The sequence below is a fragment of the Cebus imitator genome, unplaced genomic scaffold, assembly GCF_001604975.1.
Source record: "Cebus imitator isolate Cc_AM_T3 unplaced genomic scaffold, Cebus_imitator-1.0 Scaffold348, whole genome shotgun sequence".
In the NCBI taxonomy this organism is placed as follows: Eukaryota; Metazoa; Chordata; class Mammalia; order Primates; family Cebidae; genus Cebus; species Cebus imitator.
The window spans coordinates 1,341,138-1,361,438 of record NW_016107663.1 but is presented as its reverse complement, the minus strand read 5'-3'; the positions used below and the strand labels follow the sequence as shown (position 1 = coordinate 1,361,438).

The 20,301-nt window shown below is 47.6% G+C and overlaps 2 protein-coding genes across 3 annotated transcripts in view; one reads left to right on the top strand and one right to left on the bottom strand.

Moving 5' to 3' along the window:
- Positions 1–20,301, bottom strand: part of DET1 (DET1 partner of COP1 E3 ubiquitin ligase) — a 48,084-nt gene that overhangs the window by 640 nt on the left and 27,143 nt on the right. The gene's annotated exons all lie outside the window — the stretch shown is intronic.
- On the top strand, positions 5,596–6,436 carry LOC108287611 (nucleolar protein 12-like). The gene has a single exon (XM_037730499.1). It carries the CDS (start codon positions 5,639–5,641, stop codon positions 6,182–6,184), a length of 546 nt encoding a protein of 181 aa, XP_037586427.1. The 5' UTR covers positions 5,596–5,638; the 3' UTR covers positions 6,185–6,436.

Genomic DNA, 20,301 nt, shown 5'->3' with positions numbered 1-20,301 from the left:
GCTGGTCTCGAACTCCTAACCTCAAGTGATCTGCCCAAGTGAGCCACCACACCTGGCCTGGTTACTTTTAATTGCAAGAATAAATCCCATTTGATAGTTACGACTCTTCTCCAGGGACCTAAAAGTCCAGTCAAGTCTATAATAAAACCTCAACCTCGCAGCCCACATACGGCTTCCCCTCCTCATCTTCAGGCTCTTCAGGTCTGGGATCATGAAGATGGAACTGGGGGAGAGTTAGGTTGTTTTGCTCAGCAGCCAATATATGTGGGGCTCTCGGCCAGCCCTGGCGGCCACACCTCCTTTACTCCAGGGGAATTCTTTCATGGGCCCTACAGTGAGCTTTCTGGAGGCTTGCCCCACCCATCCATGCCTGCAGGGACCTCTGCTGCAGGCCTTTCTGAGGGGGATATGGAGTTGTACTGCCCAGACCGCCTCACGGAATGGCCTATCGCCCAGCTACTGGGAATACTGTCAGCACCAGGGACAGCCCAGCCACACCCTCCCAAGGGCATGTTCACCGATAGGGGACATCCCTGACAGACACTTTCAGCTCCAACGGAACCCTGAGGGGCCTGCAACACAGCTCTCCTTCCTCTGCCTGATCCTGCTTCCTCCTCCAGGCATTGATCCTGGGGTACTCCCCTAATCTCCAACACAGAACTGTCTCCAAGTCAACTTCCTGGAGAACCCAAACACAGCCCGTTCCCTGACAAGCCGGAGCACTCTGCGCTGCCGCTCCTCACCTGTCTCAGCTCCCACCCTGTGGCCCACCCTATCCAGCCTCCTACTGTGGGAACCTCTGAGCCACATTAAGTGAGAGGGGTACCAGCAATGTTGGCTCAAGCCCAGCTCCCTTCACAGTGCCCACTGAGCCGCAGGGGCCTCGGGGGCCACCAGTTTCCAGCAGCATAACTTACCCAGCCATTGCCCCTCTCTCTTTGCCCTGCTATACAGGCTGCTCCTCCAGCCTTCCATTTCTAGGCTTCTCCTGGAAGCAGCAAGCTCCATTTTCGACCTGCATGGTTATGCCCTAGCCAAGTCACATGAGGCACCATCAATGCTATGCTCCCAAGAACTCTCTCATTAAAGTCTACTTTAGAGGTGGCATGGCGTAGGCTCACAGGTTTTCTGCAGCTCAGCACACCTCCAGCCAAAGCAGGAGACACCACCCTGTGCTTGTGATTGGTTCCACACTCTACAAGCCAGCCAGCCACCCATCGCTTGACTTCCAAGCAGGGGAGAGCAGCTGTGACTGTATATGATCTCTCACTAGTTGTTCCCGCACAAGAATTGGAAGAAGAGCAGCAGAGACCATCCTCGTGCCCCACCCCCACCCCCTGCCCTTGGTTGTTTTGGGTTTTTTGACTTTTTAGGAAAGCATTTGCTTGCTCCCCACCCTTTGGTTGGGGAGATGGTGGATTTTTCCACAGCAGCTTTGTGGCTGCTGAGGGGTGGCTGTGACAGTGGCCATGACAGCCTCTCCATTGGGGTCAAGGAGCTGAAGGTCACCCACCCCCACAATCCCTCCAGAAGCCCTGCCTCCCTGATGGGGACCAAGGCAGCAGCAACCTGGGGCATCTGCAGGGACACTCTGGGCCCCTCCAAGGATATGTAAACACCTAATGGTCCAGCAACAAATCCTTTTCAGCCTGTAATAGCCAGGGTGGTTTCTGTTTCCTGTAACCGAGAGCCTGACTGGCACAATACACCTTTTCAAATTCCTAATCTCTTACTTGGCCTGGAATGGTTGGCCACTGTTGGATTCACTTTGCTGTCCTTTATTAAGTCCTCCCGGGAGGTGACTAGCCCTTCTCTTACCAGCCCTTCTCATCCTCGGCTGTTTACGTGCATCCCCAGGGACCCTTGTGAAAATGCAGGTGCTGATTCAGTGGGCCCTGGGTGGGCTCTGAAAGTCTCCATCTCTAGCAAGTTCCAGGAAAGGCCTTTGCAGTAACCCCACCCTGGACCTGGTGAAAAGCACAGCTTTAGACTGTCGACCCTGTCTCAGCCTCTAGGAGCGCACAGTGAGTTGGCTCCTAACTGCACACAGAGCCAGCTGGGCAGTGAGAACACAGGCCACCTGCCTTGTCTGCGCCTTGTGACTGAGGCGAAGTCCAGCCTCCCAGGCACAGGGCAGCAGTACTTCCTGGGTGGACCTGTGATTCCTTGAAGGACCAGCACCTCAGGAGCACTGAGCAGCATGGCAGTCATTGTGCCGGGTGTGGGGACAGGCAGGGGTCAGGGAAGGAAGTCCTCTGAGGGTGGCAGCTGCTGGGCTAGGTCTTCTGTGGCAACCAGTGAGCAGAAGCCATGGTGTGAATGATGTGGGGAAGGCAAAGAAACACCCCGGCTGTGTTTCAGGATCCTGAGTGATGTGGACAGGATGGGGTGGAGCCAGTACAGGGGCAGGCTGAGAGGAAGGACTGGAAACAAGGCTGAGGTCAGGCAGTGCAGGGCCTGCAGAGGAGGCTGGGGCGTGCCTGAAGGTCCTGAGCAGGGCTGTGATCAGAGGCATGGAAACACTTGGAGAATGGAGAATGGACAGCAGTGAGGAGACGGTGGCCAGGAAAGAGTGGCCTGAGGGACACAGGCACCGAATAAAAGGGCTCCGTGTTCATGTGTCCTCCCAGCAGCCAAGGAATAGGAGCCAGGCCTCATGGGCCTTACTAACTGTATTTTATAAACAGATCCATTCACTCAGCTGGCTTTTGTGTTTCTTCAAAAGTTAGGGTACTAAATAGGGCAACAGAAAAGAATATGTTGTCCATCCATTTAGATTATACCATAAACTTGTGCCTTTGCAGGCACATTGAAAATATGTGTGTTGAATGTGGCAAATGAATGAATGAATTTGTAAAACTAGAGCAAGTTGCCATGGGCAGGGGTCTTCCAGGGGAGTCCAGGGTTGCCCTGGTCATAGGCTGTGGGGTTGGCAGCCTGTTCCTCTGGAATTATCCTCTCTACTCCCACATACCCAGGCCAGGTTTAGCAAAGTGGTCACTGATCACTAGAAATACATAGATCTTCTTATTGAATGTCTAATAAACAGCTCAACCCAACATGGCTAAGTTGCAACTCTTGGTTTTCATCCCATCCCCAGAAAATTCTTCCTCTCACCCAGTCCTGCCTAAGGGAGCCACGTACTCAGTTCAGGCCAACAGACTTTGGAGTCATTGACTCCTTTTCCTTACCCCTGTGCTGAGCTCATCCACTGGTCCAGTTGGCCCTACCTACAAAATATGTCCCAATCTGACCATTTCTCACCATTTCTCCTGCCATCAGCCTACTCTTGCCTGGCCCTTTGCCTTGGACTCCTAATTGGCTGTTTTTACCACCTTACCCTCCAACCACAGCTCCATTTTGCCCCCAACATCCAGAGTGATTTTTTTTTCCCCAAGACAGTCTCCCTCTGTCACCCAGGCTGGAGTACAGTGGCATGATCTCAGCTCACTGAAACCTCCATCTCCCGGGTTCAAGACATTCTCCTGCCTCAGCCTCCTGAGTAGCTGGGTTTACAGGTGCATGCCACCGTGCCTGGCTAGGCTTTTTTGTATTTTTAGTAGAGACGAGGTTTCATCATGTTGGCTAGGCTGGTCTCGAACTCCTGACTCAAGTGATCCACCCGCCTCACAGAGTGTTATTTTTAAAGCACAAGTCAGATCATGTCACTCGTTTATTAGTTTTCTTGTTTATGTTCTATATCTTAGGCTAGAATGTGACTCTACGAAGGCAGGATCTGTGGCTTTGCCATAGCTAGGGCCTAGGAAAGTGCTGGGTAGCTGTTCAGTAAGTGCGTGTTAAGGGCTTCACTGAACAGAAGAGCCTATGTCAGTGGCTGGAGTGGGGCCTCATGTCTAACCATGTCAGCTGCCCAGAGCTCCCCTGACCTGCCTCACAATGTAGAGGAGCAAACTCCCAGCTCCAGGTTCAGCCACGTTCCAGAAAACGCCATGGGAACACTGGCATGCATTACAAAATGTGATTTTTAAGATGCTTTTGTAGAATGTTTCTGGAGAAACATTTCAAAACAATAAATGAACTCTGGATTAACAAGATGAATGACTAAAATGATATACGGGGTGGATTCTACAGTGTTATCTAGAACCCAAAACATTAACCAGGGTCTGATTCTGAAAGGACACCACAGTGAAGTCTCCAAAACATGACAAAAGAATTTAGAAGTCAAAATGAGGGATATTTTTTCTTTTTATAAAATAGGTGCTTAATAAATATGCATTAAATAAACTGCTTATATAATATAAAAAAAGAAAATATGTCCCGCTAGAATGGTTCCAGATGCGGTATTCTAAAAAGGGGTCACTAAGAAATCCTGGCGTTCCATCCACCTCAGTTTATCATTCCTATATTCCTCTGGCTCCAAATGACTCAAACATTTACTGTATTGTCATATTATTTTGAATGTGTTGTTGAGAGAGGCTTCAAATCCTTTGTGAAATGAGGCGGGAAACAGAAGGCGGACCTAACAAATGAAATCAGCAGACCCAAATCATGGGGGATGTAGAAAACATGAAAGAAGGAGAATTGAGAGGAAGAGAGGAGAGATCTCTCTCACTTCAGTTACCAACTCCAGGCCCATTGTCCTGATTTACATCTTCCTTTCTAAAAGGGAGGTTAAAGGGGGTTCTCTGACAATTTATAAAATCTTTTGCTCTCTCAGCTCTTCAGATTAGGAGACATTTGCTGGGTGAACCACCTGGCCATCGAGAGGTGGGAGATTCCATGGCCTCAGTAATTGTTGTGACACATCCCGCTGCCATGGGGATGGAGATTAGCAAGCACTAAGCACCCAGGATTCAGAGTTGCTGGAAGGGCCAGCCAGAAGGGCCCACTGTGCACCTCCACCCAATGGTCACTGAGGTTGTTAGGTACACTTAATCCCACTGTCACCACACACTCACCAAAGGGGCACAAGGGCAGTTCTCCCCTGCAAACAGCAGCTGTTCGGGGCTGGGTTCCATGGCTGTCCATCTGCCACCCACCCTCCTAGATGCGAGGATGTCTCTAAGACAGGCCTTATCCCTCACAGCATCTCATTCAGTTACTTCTGGTTTGGAACTGTGGCTCAGATGGGGATTTTCCCTCCTTCCCACATGGCTGGCCACCTGCATGCAGTGTGAGTTCCAGACAAACAGTCTGTCCTCCTCTACCCCGTGCCCTTCCCCAGTGCCTCATGTCGCAAGGTAAAGGTGACTGAGCTGCAGACTCAAAGTCTCAGTTTGAATTCTGGCTCCAGCTTTGTGACTTCCAGAAGGTGACTTAGTTTCTCTGTGCCTGAGTTCCTTGTCTATAAGATGAAGATGGTAATAGTAGGCACTTCAGGGAGTGAGCAGAAACGTAAGTTAATTGACATACACAAAGAATTTTAGCACAGTGTCTGGTTCAAGTGCCCAAGAAGTGCTCACTGTTCTAAGTTTCCCTGCATTCCCTCTGGGGCATGTAGACACCTGCCTGAACTCAGTCAGGGCCTTCAGCTCATTTGTTTGGACTGTAGGGAGGCCCAAAGGAATAGCTTTAGAACCCTCTTCGGAAAGTATCCTGAAACCTATGAATGGACCTTAAGAATCTAGTGGAGACCCGGAAGCGTCTCCGGTGAGAGGAAGGTGGTGGCCTCAGCACTATGGGCCGCAACAAGAAGAAGCGAGATGGTGACGACCGGCGGCCCAGGCTAGTTCTCACCTTCGACGAGGAGAAGAGGCGGGAGTACCTGACAGGCTTCCACAAGCGGAAGGTCCAGCGGAAGAAGGCAGCCATTGAGGAGATTAAGCAGCGGCTGAAAGAGGAGCAGAGGAAGCTGCAGGAGGAGCGCCACCAGGAATACTTGAAGATGCTGGCAGAGAGAGAAGAGGCGCTGGAGGAGGCAGATGAGCTGGACCGGCTGGTGACAGCAAAGACGGAGTCGGTGCAGTACGACCACCCCAACCACACAGTCACTGTGACCACCATCAGTGACCTGGACCTCTCCGGGGCTCAGCTGCTCGGGCTGACCCCACCTGAGGGAGGGGCTGGAGACAGGTCAGAGGAGGAGGCATCATCCATGCCCACCAAAGCCTTGCCCAGGAAGTCCAGAGACCCCCTGCTCTCTCAGCGGATCTCCTCCCTCACAGCAGCACTGCATGCACACAGCCGCAAAAAGGTCAAGAGGAAACATCCCCGCAGGGCCTAGGACTCCAAGAAGACCCCAAGGGCCGCTCGCACCAGCAAGGCCCAGCGTCGCCATCTGACAGGCAAAGCACAGCACAGCGGGGAGTGAGGCTGAGAACCAAGCTGTGCCCCAGCCTAGGCTGCAGGGACCTGGCCTTTGTCATCTTGCTGTCCCTGTCGCCCAGCCTGCACCAAGGTGATGACTGCACAGCTCAGAGTTGGGAAGCCAGGACCTCTCTGGCCTGGGGCCGGCTGCCTTTGCCTGGGGTTTGAATTCCAGGAGTGGGCAGCTGAGCGCAGCCTGCCCCGGGAAGAGCCTTCAGAGCCACGTTGGGGCATCTTCCCAAATGTGCACCCCACCTGGCACTCATCAAATTTGGGAAACTCATCAGAAAAAAAAAAAAAAAGAATCTAGTGGAAAGACTGTAAAACGGAAGGCCTGCACGCTAATTGTGACCCTGTCAGTGACTCCCTGTCCTTGCTCTCTTACCGGTTTCCCAGTCTACACAGTAGGAGTCATCTTGCCTAACTCTCATCACTCCAGCAGTAAAATAATTTTTTATGCTGTTTCCAGATGTGATCTGGAAAACACACCTTTGGTACTGAAATACTAGCATCTGGGGGCTGCTGCCCTAGAAAGGGAACTAGGGCCGGGCGCGGTGGCTCAAGCCTGTAATCCCAGCACTTTGGGAGGCCGAGGCGGGTGGATCACGAGGTCAAGAGATTGAGACCATCCTGGTCAACATGGTGAAACCCCGTCTCTACTAAAAAAAAATACAAAAAATTAGCTGGGCATGGTGGCGCGTGCTTGTAATCCCAGCTACTCAGGAGGCTGAGACAGGAGAATTGCCTGAACCCAGGAGGCGGAGGTTGCCGTGAGCCGAGATTGCGCCATTGCGCTCCAGCCTGGGTAACAAGAGCGAAACTCCGTCTCAAAAAAAATAAATAAAAATAAAAATAAAATTAAAAAAATAAAAATAAATTAAAAAATAAAAAAAAAAGAAAGGGAACTCCCCCAGGCTGTGGTGCACAGCTGGCTCCAGAAGTCTGGCACAGGTGGGCTGACTGGCAGAGCCTCAGTGGCGGTGCCCCTGTGAGGGAGGCTGGCCTTTGCTTCCAGTTAGAACTCAGAAAGTGTAGAACCGCACAAGCCCAGAAAGAGGCTCGAATGCCATGGGAACCAATGAAATGACCACGTCACTCAAAGGCTATGAAAAGTAGAACCATAGGGGTGATCCCACTAAAGTCATTGTATGGGTGAACTGAGGCCCCGGACTAGAAACTGTTGGCAGCCTCTGAATTAGGTGGCCTCGGTGGCCCCACAAGCACTGCTTCAGTGTGAGGCGGCAATGTAAGACTGCCTGCAGTTCTGTGCTACCGGCAGCACTGAGTGGCCACAGCCCAGCCACTCCTTTGTGTTTTCTGAGGAAGGTGTGGAGAGAACACAGCCTTCCACGGTCTTCCTCTGCACTTCCACCCCAAAGGCAGACTCCTGTTGTCCTGTGGCTCACACAATATAGAATACACACACCTAGAAAGTGTCTGCAGGCTGAGACAGGCCGGAGTTGCCTGCACAGCAGGAGAACTGAGAGGTGGTAGCTTCCTATTTTCACTTCATCAATAAGCAGCAGCTGGAAGGGACACCAGAACCAAAGGTTGTCATCTCCAACAGTCTCCCTAGAAATGGAAAAAGCTAGTCCTTTCTCACCAGGGGTAGAATGACTTGAAAATGCCAAATTAACCCTTCAAACATGCACTTGTGCCCATGCTGACTGAAGGAGAGGCTCTCTGGAGAGGGCAGCCTAGCCTGGCACTTGACAAGTGCTTTCTGTTATGGATGGCTCACTACATGTTAGACCCCGGCCACATGCAGTCTCTCATTTCATCCTCAACACACACTCAGAAGTCAGTATTATGCCTATTTATAGATGAAGAAACTGAGGCTGAGACAATACAGCAGGGTCAGATAGCGGAAGGAGCATGGAGTCAGAATTCTAGAGATCAAACCTTATGCAACTCACCAGCCTCCCTCCCTTGGTGAGTGTGATGAATTCTGTGCCTACCCTCCCTCTCTCACACCTACCCTGTCCTCGCCTCCTTCACTATCCAACCTGGCCCTAAAGACAGCATGTGCTTATGACAACAGCTCAGTCTTCAGAATCAGAGACTCGAGTCAGATCCTGATTTGATTTTACAGCCACCGTGTGTGTTATTTAGGACAAGTCTCCAAGCCTCAATGTTCACATCTGAAAACAGGAATATTATTGCCTGCTTCAAAGAGCTGTCATTTAGATTGGTGGAAATGTGTGACAACTTCCTAGGACAGGTGCCCGGAGAAGGCAGCAATGCAGGCACATGACATTTCTCAACAGAAGCTCTGGAAGCAGAGATCACTCAAGCTCAAATCCTGATTCTTCCACTCAGTAACTGAGGGCTAGTAACTGAGCAGTCCAGGAACGCCTCCTAGTTCACTTCCTGGGGTTGTTGTGAGGATTTAAGCAGCTAATAGAGGGATTACACCATGCTTGGCACACAGTCACTGCTCAAAAACTCCTCTGGGTGACTTGGTGGCTCTCATGACACCAGAGGCATGCTCCACCTCTGGGTCCTCAAGCTTGGCCTCCAGTCGCGAGGTCTGGCGCTCCAGGTTCATTACCTGCCTCTCCTGTGCATGTCCCCGCTGGTGATCTTCTCACAAGCACCACCAGCCATGCCCAGCGTCTTCCCTTCCCAACCGGCCTCTTCGTGGCTCCCCAGTCTTGGCTGGGCACCATCTTCCCCCACTTGCTGCCTCACCCCTGACTCTGTCCTTCCCTCGTTCACCCATGTGCAACTGCACACTCCTCCACATCATGCCCATCCATCCCATCCTCCCCATCTCTTGGCCACTGCCAACCCACCAGCAGTCCTCAACATCCTCCCTGGGCCACAGGGCACTGAGGCCTGGTCAGGTATAGAGGGGATGCTGCCCTGGGCTGGGACAGGCCACATGAGATAGTGTCCAGCATACTGAGAGCTCTGTCTGAGAGGCAGCAGCTTGGACAGAAGCTGAGATCAGATCTGTGCCAGCCAGGTTGTTCCACAGTAGCTGTCCCTAGCTGGGCACTGACAGTGCCAGCACTGTGCCAAGTCTCCGCTGATATTATCAAGTCCACCTGCCATTATAAGAAGCTAGTCAGGGTGGGAGAAGCAGGAACAAAGTGGGCAGAGGAAGCAGTAAGAGTGCGGGCTGAATACAAACAGCAGGGGCCAAACCTAGGGCAGTTTCTGTACCTCTGAAAGTCTGCTCCTCCCTTTCATCAGATCTCCTACAGGGCAGGAGGGAGGGGTTCAGGAGTCTCCTATGCAGAGATGATTTCTTTCCTATGTGACTGCAAAGGCCTCTTTTCTAGACTTCCCTGCTTCCTGCATCAAATCCATTCTGTAGCCAGGGTAATCTGAAAACACAAATCTGACAAGTGGCTTCACCAATTAAACTCTTCAAGGGCTCTCTAAAGGCTAACGCTCAGCAGGCTGACAAGGCTCTTCATGATCTGCTCCCCATCCTGGCCACTCAGCTTTAGGCAAGCTCTTGTTTGCTGGCCCCCAAACATGCCAAACTCTCTGGTGCCCCCGTGCGTCTGTACCTCACTGCCTCTGGCTGGACCCTTCTCTTCCATTCCTCCACCTCTCCCCTTTTGTCATCAAGTTAACTCCTCTCATCCTTCGGAATTTTAAACTCAGGTGACATCTTTGCCAGAAGACTTCCCCAGCCCCCCAGTCTAGGTCACATACCCAAGGTCCCTGTGCTATCCCAACCCTTGTGCACCTCTTGGTCACCTGATTTCAGTGAATCCCCCAGCCCATTTACTTGTCTGTCTCTGAACCTGGTCCATGAGCTCAGGGAGTCCAAAGACCACACTGTATTGATCTTCTTAGCCCAGTGCCTAGCTCAGGGTCAGATACTCAAAAGATACCCAATAAATGTTGTGGAATGAATGAATGGGTAAAGATGAGGTGGCCCCTGCAGACACAGCCATGGTCACTGTGGTGGCTAGAGAACACAGGAGTCTCACGCTCAAACAGGGCTGAAGGGGTGATGGGGGGATTGTGCAAGCCGGAGAGCACACACGCTCAGTCTAAAGGGGGCCTGGTTACTGGTACGTGGGACAGTTGGGCCTCCTGACAGCAACATGAAAAAGCAGGATATTCTAGTTTGCAACATCTGCAGAAGCACTGGGGAGGAACCAGCCTGGTCTCAAGTCTAGTCTCTGAGCAGCCATCTCTCAAGCCTGGTGAGGAAGGCAAGTTCAGACTCATAGTGGTGGCTCCTTCGGATATCTGCCACCCCACTCTCTTTTCCCAAGGGCCCTAGAATCCAGGAGCAGTTAGCCAGCCACCTAGGATGAGGCGGAAGCTCTCCTTGCTCCTCTCGCACACAGTGGTGTGGTGCCAGGGCCTCCAATACCTCCCTCCCCTAGTCCATCCTGAAAGGCAGGCCTCCCAATTGGGGGTGAGATCGTTCCCTCTTCCTCAAAGTCTCTCAGCTGTACTTTAAAATCCAAGTGGACTTTTCTAGACTATGTTGCTCTGTTTGTGCCACATTCTGTCTGCTCTAATCATGAACCTGAAAGAGAGGAGTGGTGGAGCATCTGAAACACCAGTTCAAGGATCAAGAGGTTTAGTTCCACCGCTGGCAGGAATAACACGTTCAGACCATTCTTTTCTGAAGAATTAGCCCCAGACCCAAGGACACCGCCACCTCCACCCCCGGCTATGACAGCAGGTAAACTGGCCACCCCCTCATCTGCAGAGAAAAGGCTTTAGAGCAATCAGATGTGAGTACTTCATGTTGCTAGGGAGCAACAGGCAGCAGCTGGCTGAGAAATAAGTCGTGTCCTTGGGAAAGCATGTTCCCGGCCACTAATTAAATGCTGCTGCAGCGTCTCCTCCTTTGGGGAGCTATAGAAATGTGCTGAATTAATGCAGATGGGAGCAGCTGGTTCATAAGCCTACTAAGCCTCCTCCTGTCTCTGCGCAAAGGAAACACTCAGGGGGCAGGAATGAAATTGCTAAACCTCTGGGAGGCTGGTAAAGAAAATCTGGCCTGAGACTATTCAGTTCAACTACTCCACAGAGTGTCCACCTAATTCCACCTCTACTGCTGCAGGTGAATTCATCTGTTAAATACTTTTAAGAAAATCTCATTAAATTCCACTTCTGGGTATATGCCCCAAATAATTGAAAACAGGCTCTCCAAGAGATACGTATACATCTATTGTTCCTAACAGCACTATTCACAACAGCCAAGAGGAGGGACAACCCAAGTGTCTATTGATGGATGAATGGATAAACAAAATGTGGTTATCTACCCGCAATGGAATATTATTCAGCCTTAAAAAGGAAGGAAATTCTGACGCACACTACAACATGCATGAACTCTGAGGACATCATGCTAAGTAAAATAAGCCAGCCACAAAAGGATAAATACTACTATTCCGCTTATATGAAGCACTAGAGTAATCAAATTCATAGAGGCAGAAAATAGAATGGCGGCTGCCAGGGTCTGTGGGGAGGGAGAACGGGGAGTTGTTGTTAAATGGGCATGGAGTTTTGTCTTTGTAAGATGATAAAACTGGCCTGATTTTTGTAAGATGATACATCTTTGTAAGATGATGAAACTGGCCTGTGCAGACTGGCTGCACAGCCACATGAATGTACTTAGCACCACTGCACTCGCGGTGGTGTTACGTTTAGAAACAGGTAAAGATGATAAATTTTATGGTTTTTCTACAATGAAAAAAAATTTCTTAATGCATGTTCACAATAAAAAAAAAAATTGTAAAGATAAAGGGAAATGTCTATCTCCCCTCACTTCCATGCCCACTTTCCAGAGGTGACCATCGTTAAAAGCCTTCCTATGTCCTTTTAAAAGCATTCTAGGACTCTAAAAGCATGTATTTATATGTATACTGACTTCGCATCCAGCACAGTTTTTTCTTCAAATGAAAAATAGCATCATGCTAAACACAGTTCAACTAATGTCTGAGAGAGCTTTCCAAATCAATACATACAGATTCGCCTCATTACTTCTAACAGTTCTATCAGATCCCATTGTAAGGCTGTTTCATGATATATTTAGTCTGTTTTCTACTGATGCACATTTAATAGTTCCCACGTTTTCATAAAAAGTTGCAATGAACACGTCTTGCTCACATATAGAAATGTTTTGCCCTGACACGTGTGTTATTTTTTTCTTCTGATACCTTTGGTATTGCCACATATTTAGAGTTAGAATTTAACTGGGTTAAAAGTTATGTGCATTTTTTAACATATAGCTTGTGTGTCTTTCAAGAAATCTGAACCAACTTACTCTCCCACCGACAGTGGGTGAGCACCCTGTATCCTTGTCAATAGTGGGTCATCACACATCTTTAGCCTTTGCTAATCTGATGGGTGAACATAAACATTATAAGCAATTGTCATCTGGTTGTTGACCATGATTATTTTTTTTTCTGGAACACTCTGCTAATAACATTGTCCACTTTTTCTTTTGTAGTGTTCATATTTTTATTATGTATTTATAGGATGTTTTGTAGTCAGGAAATCAATCCTTTGCTAAAGGTGTTGTCATCTGACTTTTTTGTTTTTTGGTGGTTTTTTTTTTTTGCCATGCGTATGTTTTCATTTGCATGTATTCAATTTTATGGGCTTTTTTCCCCCTAGAAGGGGGTTTCTCACTGCAAAATTATAAACAGAAACCCAGAAGAACAATGGCACCTGGGCCATCACAGGTCCATTTGGCATCCTTGTCTTTCTCTAAACTTGGCCGTTGCTGCTTGCCCCTCTCTGTACCCTCCCATCGGGAGAGGCACAGAAATGTTCCTGCATCTGGCTCCAGTTTTCTCCGTTCTGGATTTTTAGGAAACTCAATGTTTTTCCAACATGTTTCTTAACCTTCTAAAACTTCTCCCCTTGTTTGATAACTAGGTAAATCTCATGTTCCTGTAAGATTTTGAGGGAATGTGCCCCAGTTATAAATCGCTGTGCCTTCTGCATAAGACAAGATTGTGCTTCAAACTCTCTGAGGTCTGTAATATGAAAATGTATGCATTTTGCATTTTCCCAATAAGAATGTACTGAGATATTTCCCCTCCCCGTCACCCGCACTGCCCCCAGCAAAGGAAATCCCTCTCAGGATTCTGACACGGCTGCTACAGCAATCGCACCCCTAACCTATCCTGAGGGTTGACAATCACTTTTCAGATAAACATTTAAAAAAGGTGTTTTAGCCGGAATGACATTTTAAAAAGACTTGAAAGGAAAACAAGCTAGAGTCCATTTGTTGTTGTTGCTGTTGTTGCTTATTTCAGTAGCTTTTGGGGTAACCAGTGGTTTCTGGTTACATGCATGAACTGCATAGGGGTGAAGTCTGAGATTTTAGGGCCTCTATCACTTGAGTAGGGTACACTGTACCCAATACGTACATTTTATCCCTCACCTCCTCCCACTCTAACCCTTCTGAGTCTCCACAATCCATTGTATCACACTGTATGATAGAGGCGATTTATTTTGAGTAATACATCTCTCCTTAAGACAGATTTCAAACTTTGTAGCCCTCAACAGAAACATTTAAAGAATAGGGCAAAGAGACCGATTCTAAAAATTATCTTTCATTCACTTTTTCATTACTGTTGAGAATATTCCCATTCCCTGACTTTCTCTCCTGTCTCTCTCTCTCTCTCTCCCCCCACCCCCCCCCCCTTACTCTCTTCTTCTCCCTGGGAAGTTAATGACTACACTTAGAAGAGAAACAGGAGTTGGAGACCAGGAGATCTTGGGTCCCAGGAAGCAGAACGGGCTGGGCCAGGAAGAGCAGCTGAAGGTGCAGCAGTGTGAGGAGGCTTCGAGCCCCACTTCTGCTCTTTAGTTAATGTGTGCTACCACCAGGCAGCAACTGCTGACAACTCTCCTGGGGGGCTGCAAATGCTCCCCATAGGCGGTGAAACTTCGGCATCAAAGAATTAATGAAATGTTACATGGCTAAGCAGGGAGCCTCCCCAAAAAAGCAGCCCAACACTCAGCTCCTACTTGCTAACTCCATACTCAAAGACTGGTTACCTGGTTCCCTACTGATGGCAAGACAGTTGAGAGAGAGGACAAGGCACCTCTTTCTTTCTAAGAGAGAGAGAGATTGGCATTCAGAGACATTACCAGACTAGAAAGGTAGGGTTAGAGCTGTGATTTACACACTATAAATTGATTTACACTTGTAATCTCAGCACTTTGGGAGGCTGAGGTAGAAGAATCGCTTCCACCTAGGAATTTGAGATCAGCCTGGACAACACAGGAAGGCCCTTTTACTACAAAACATTAAAAAAGAAGCTACAGTGAGCCATGGACGTGCCACTGCACTCCAGCCTGGGCAACAGAAGGAGACCCTGTGTAAAAATAAATAAATAACCAAAAAACAATTATTATCTTTTTCTGAGAGTCAAGAATCTGGGAGCGGCTTAGCTAGGCAGTTCTGGCTCAGGGTTTCTGATAAGGTTGCTGTCATCTACAGGCTTGAATGAAGCGGGAGGACATGGCTACTGGCAGGAAGCCTCAGTTCCTCAGCAAGGAGGTCTTTCCAGAAGCTTGCCTGTGTTTTCTGATGCTTTGACCTCTTGGGGCCATCCTGACCCTGGACTGCCCCTCCCAGAGTTTGCTAATTCCTGGAGATAGCAAACAACTTGCCTGGGAACATGTCCTTCATATGCAAACCAACCAATCCAGAGCCCACACCCCCAACCACCTCTTTATAGGGCTCTCACATTAAGACTTAATCAGCCCAAGGTCAGGTAGCACATAGCTAGACCCCAGAGCCCACCAAAATTTAAGTTAGTCAATCCCAAACCTGCTTACCTGCTGCCTGGCCCATTCCTTTCTGCAGAAACCACAACAAAGGCCCTTATCCATGTTTTCACCTGCTCCCTCTGCCTCCTGACCTATCCAGGTGCTTCCCCATGGCCCTGCATGGCATACAATTTCTAGGGACCTATGCTTATAACAAATGTGTTTCTTCATGACAGTCATTTCTCTGTGTGCCTTCCCATAGCTGATTAAGGCAAATGCCAGTACCCTTAAGGCATACTTACTCAAAAAGCCTTTTGGTCTTTTACAAATTTTGTTTCTTATTTGACTTAAAATCTAGTTTCACTTTTTCTATATTGAATCACATGTCCCTGGAAGTTAATTAGCTCCTGTTCAAAGTCAGCAGGAAGCATCTAACAAATCAATTCACACCTCAATGATGAGTCCTGTGCTTTGCATGAATTGGTTACACTAGGCCTCTCACTACATCAAAACGTCTTCCATTTATTCCAAAGAATGGGTCAGTTTCTCCTTCAGTTGCCTTGTTTGCTGTCCAATAGGCAATCCTTTTGCATAAATCTCAGCATGTCAATAAAACTTCATTTACGAGTGGGTATCCTTCCTTCGTAGTTTCAAAAAACACGTCCTGCTTTGTAAAAAATCATGTTCATTCCTCCAATGGCAAATCTGTGCTTCACTAATATCAAATTAACCCCATTGTTCTGCCTTTCTGAGTATAAAACAACCTTTTCATTATAATACCAAATCATAGTGTAATCTTTTTGAAGGCATCTTTTTTTTTTTCGAGACGGAGTTTCACTCATGTTACCCAGACTGGAGTGCAATGGCGCGACCTCAGCTCACCGCAACCTCCACCTCCTGGGTTCAGGCAATTTTCCTGCCTCAGCCTCCTGAGTAGCTGGGACTACAGGCACGCGCCACCATGCCCAGCTAATTTTTTGTAGTTTTAGTAGAGACGGGGTTTCACCATGTTGACCAGGATGGTCTTGATCTCTTGACCTTGTGATCCACCCGCCTCGGCCTCCCAAAGTGCTGGGATTACAGGCTTGAGCCACCGCGCCTGGCTGAAGGCATCTTAAAAAGCTTTTACATTGAGCATAGGTGGTATCAACAATGCACATTTACTCAACAAAAATGATGACAACGGGAAGAGCATGCCCAATTTGCACATGCACACGCAACGACAATAACGTTACAACTGCTGACAAAACACCAACTTTAAGACACACTCCAATTTCAAAAAATGCACTCAAAATTGATGAAATCCAGTAACTACTTTCCTATGTAAGGTGCTTGGCATAGCATCTGGCCCATAGTAAGTAAGATTATAATAAATGTTAGCCATCAGCAACACACCAATAACAAACATTCCGCAAACAAAGCTCCCTTTAAACAACGCGTTTGGTAGCAAAGCAGGTTAAAGATGTTCTAGTCTTCTCAGAATTGAGTATGCAGGGCAAAGGCGATGCATGGCTACAGAAGGGCACCACCTCAACTGCCACAGGTGGGCAGGGGTTGGGCCTAGAGAAGCAGCAAGCTTATGTCAGTTGGTCACTAGGAAATGAAGAGGTACAACCTAGGCTGGAAGCAGACTGTGACACTCAAGAGGCAGGAGACCCTCCCACACAGGCCAAGAGATTGACAGAGAAGGGAGAAGGTAGTCAGTGTGCATTTACTGAGCACTTACTACATCAGGAGCTCTAATTAGTACTCATTTAGTGCTTACATCAACCCTGCAAAGTAGAAATCATCCTCATTTTACAGAGGAGAAAGAGACTCACTAAAATTCTTACCATCAAGCTCAGGGGTACATTGTAGGTGACAGAACCAGGGTTTGCACCAGTCTTCTCATAGAACTTATTCCCATAATTCTATCAGGCACCATGGCCAAAACATCCAAGTCCCACTAAGTATCTCCCTGCCTCCTACACTGGTAATCAAACGTTGCCTGAAGGACAGACTTCAGAACTCTTTTTGTTTCAGACAGGGTTACAGCTATAAAGGGTATACACTGAGCAGATAAATGCTGTAAGTAAAATTGCCCTGTGGAACATCAAAATCACTTAATATGCTCAATTGCTTCCAAAGCACGCATTGCAGAGAACCGTTATGCTGATTACCAATATTATAATCTACTCATTAAGGAAAGTCTCTAAGGGCTTCTACAAAGGAACACCTCATGGCTGAGTTTAAGTTACTCTGTGTACTTGAAAATAATGAAGCTACCATTCTTTTAAAAATTATCTAATTTAGGCTTTTCACTCATTTATACTGTGCTTCTCTGCAAGGGCTCCAAATGAAGGAGGTTTTGCTATCTTCAAATGGAGCACCTCTCTCAAGGTCCAGAGCGGCATGGCACTGATAGCTGACTTGTCAGCTCTCTGCCAAGCAGGGATAGGAAGAGAGAGGTTCAGCGAAGAATTTGCATCTGAAAGTCTGTCCCTGCTTTTCTTAACATTTCGGTTCCAAAGAACTTGTTTCTCTGGATTCTTGAGATCCATCAGACATTTGTGGAGAGAAGACACTGGAATTTACTGAGAGCTGCCTTAAATCCTTTAGGAATAAAACTAATACAGAAAAAAACAAAGGCATTGATAACTTAATATGGACCAAGTACTCAATGAGGTGAGTGCTTCCCTTCTGCTCTCCCTTCAGCTATTGGAGAGTCCCAGTGCCATTCCTCACCTTTTACTCTATATGTTCTTTCTTTAGTTCATTTCATCCATTCCCATGGTTTTAAATTCTAGCTATATGCTGATGCCTTTTAACATTATAACTCAAGACCTGACTCCTCTCTTGGGCTCCAAATTCATTCATCCCACAACTTAAAGGAACATCCTCATTTGGATATGTAATAGGCATTTCAAAACTAGCACGTCTAAAACACTGATTCTACCACCCGCCCTTCCTCCAGGATTTCTCATAGAGCTTCAATATATATCCATTATTTGAGCCCAAAACTTAGAAATTATTCTCAATTTCTCTTTTTTCCATCCCCCTCTGATCTATCCATCTCCCACATATCCAACTTCACTCTAGGGATGTGCCCTGAGCCGTGTAAACCAATCACAGTAGTCCTATACTCCTTGCTAATGACCAGGACCCTAGGCCAAAATCAGTCTGCATAAAAGGGGTCAGAGTTTAGGAATGTCATGTGTCTGAATTCAAGTCAATGGTACAATGAGGTAAAGATTTTTGGGAACATTTATTTTTGAGGATGTCAGTGAAGAAACATGTAGCCCACATTACCACTATCCACTCTATGCGCATACTCAAAAAGAATCTGCCTTAGGATGAAGCTGATTTTCTGGATGGCAGAAGGAAGAGGAGAAAAGAACATGACTCATAGATGACACGACCGATTACCTGCAGCAAGGGTCCCTGACCCCTGGGCCATAGACTAATACCTCTCCATGGACTGTCAGGAACCAGGCCACACAGCAGGAGGTGAGTGGTGGGCGAGTGAGTGAAGCTTCATCTGTATTTATCGCCGTTCCCATTACTACCTCAGCTCCACCTCCTGTCAGATTAGCGGTGGCATTAGATTCTCATAAAAGCGCAAACCCTATTGTGAACCGCGCATGCAAAGGATCCAGGTAGCATGCTCCTTATGAGAATCTAAGGCCTGATGATCTGTCACTGTTTCCCAACATCCTCAGATGGGACTGTCTAGTTGCAAGAAAACAAGCTCAGAGCTCCCACTGATTCCACATTATGGTGAGTTGTATCATTATTTCATTACATATTGCAGTGTAATAACAGAAACAATTGCACAATAAATGTAATGAGCTTGGATCATTCCAAACCATTCCCCTTGCCCTCATCCCACCCTACCCCACCCACCAATCTATGGAAAAATTGTCTTCCATAAAACCAGTTCCTTGTGCCAAAAATGTTGGGGACTGCTGCTGACCTAGAGCACACAATTCTGAAACTCACTCTACATCTGGATGTCCAATTCTGTGAGACAATAAATTTCCTTATTGTTTAAGCCAGAAATTTTGGATTTTCTGTTTTTGCAGTTGAAAGCTACTTAATAAATCCAAAGAAGGGGAAGCCAGCAAAGGGAACCAAGAAGCAACAATCAGTAAGGCAGGAAGCAAACCATATACTGTCTTAGAAACAAGAGAACGAAGTGTTTCTTGGTATAGAGAAAAATCAACTACATCCAATAATGGGAAGTTGAGTAAACAAAGGACAAGAGGCGACCACCGTATTGGCAACATGGTACCTGGAAAACTGCAGTTTCAGAGGAGTGGTGGAGACAGAACCTTCTCTGGAGTAAGTTGAGGAAATGGGCCACAGGGAAGTGAAATCATTTAATTTTGACTTCTGAGAAGTTTTGCTATGAAGGGCAGCAGAGAAACGAACAGTAACTAAAGGAGAATAAGGGGCAAAGCAGGACTTTTTAAAGACCAAAGATCTTTTAGCAATAGAAATGATTTATCAAGGGATAGATAATGCAAGAGAGGGAAAAATAATTACAGGAACAAAGACCAAATTTTCTTTTGAAAAGCCACAAGGAGACAGGATTCACTGGATAGGCAGAAGGTCTTGCCTTTAGAGAAGCAGGGATTTCGTTTGCTGCAATAGGAGGAAAAGCAGGGAACAAGTGTAGATGCAAGTCATATGATTAACATGGTACAGTTAGGGAGTTCCCACCCGCTTGTTTCTATTTCTGCCAAGAAGTGGTAAGATGACTAGCTGAGATATTGGAGGAGTTTTTTAATGTGTTTTTAATAAACAGGGTGTCGCTCTTGCCCAGGCTGGAGTACAGTGAGGCTCACTGTAACCTTGAATTCCTTGGTTTAAGCAATCCTCCCAGCTTGGCCTTCCAAAGCACTGGGATTACAGGCTTGAGCCACCAAGCCTGGCCTACTGAAGAAGGGGTTTTGAAGGGAGAAGCAAAGGTACCAAACAGCAATTTCAGAGAGTTGGAAAGTAAACAAATAAGGAGAGTCTTAGAAGGTTGAAAGGATTGCTCAGTATTCTTGAGTGCCCATTTTAGGCCTGTGGTCATGAACTTAAAAATAGACATAGGCCGGGCGCGGTGGCTCAAGCCTGTAATCCCAGCACTTTGGGAGGCCGAGGCGGGTGGATCACGAGGTCAAGAGATCGAGACCATCCTGGTTAACATGGTGAAACCCCGTCTCTACTAAAACTACAAAAAAATTAGCTGGGCATGGTGGCGCGTGCCTGTAGTCCCAGCTACTCAGGAGGCTGAGGCAGGAGAATTGCCTGAACCCAGGAGGCGGAGGTTGCGGTGAGCCGAGATCGCGCCAT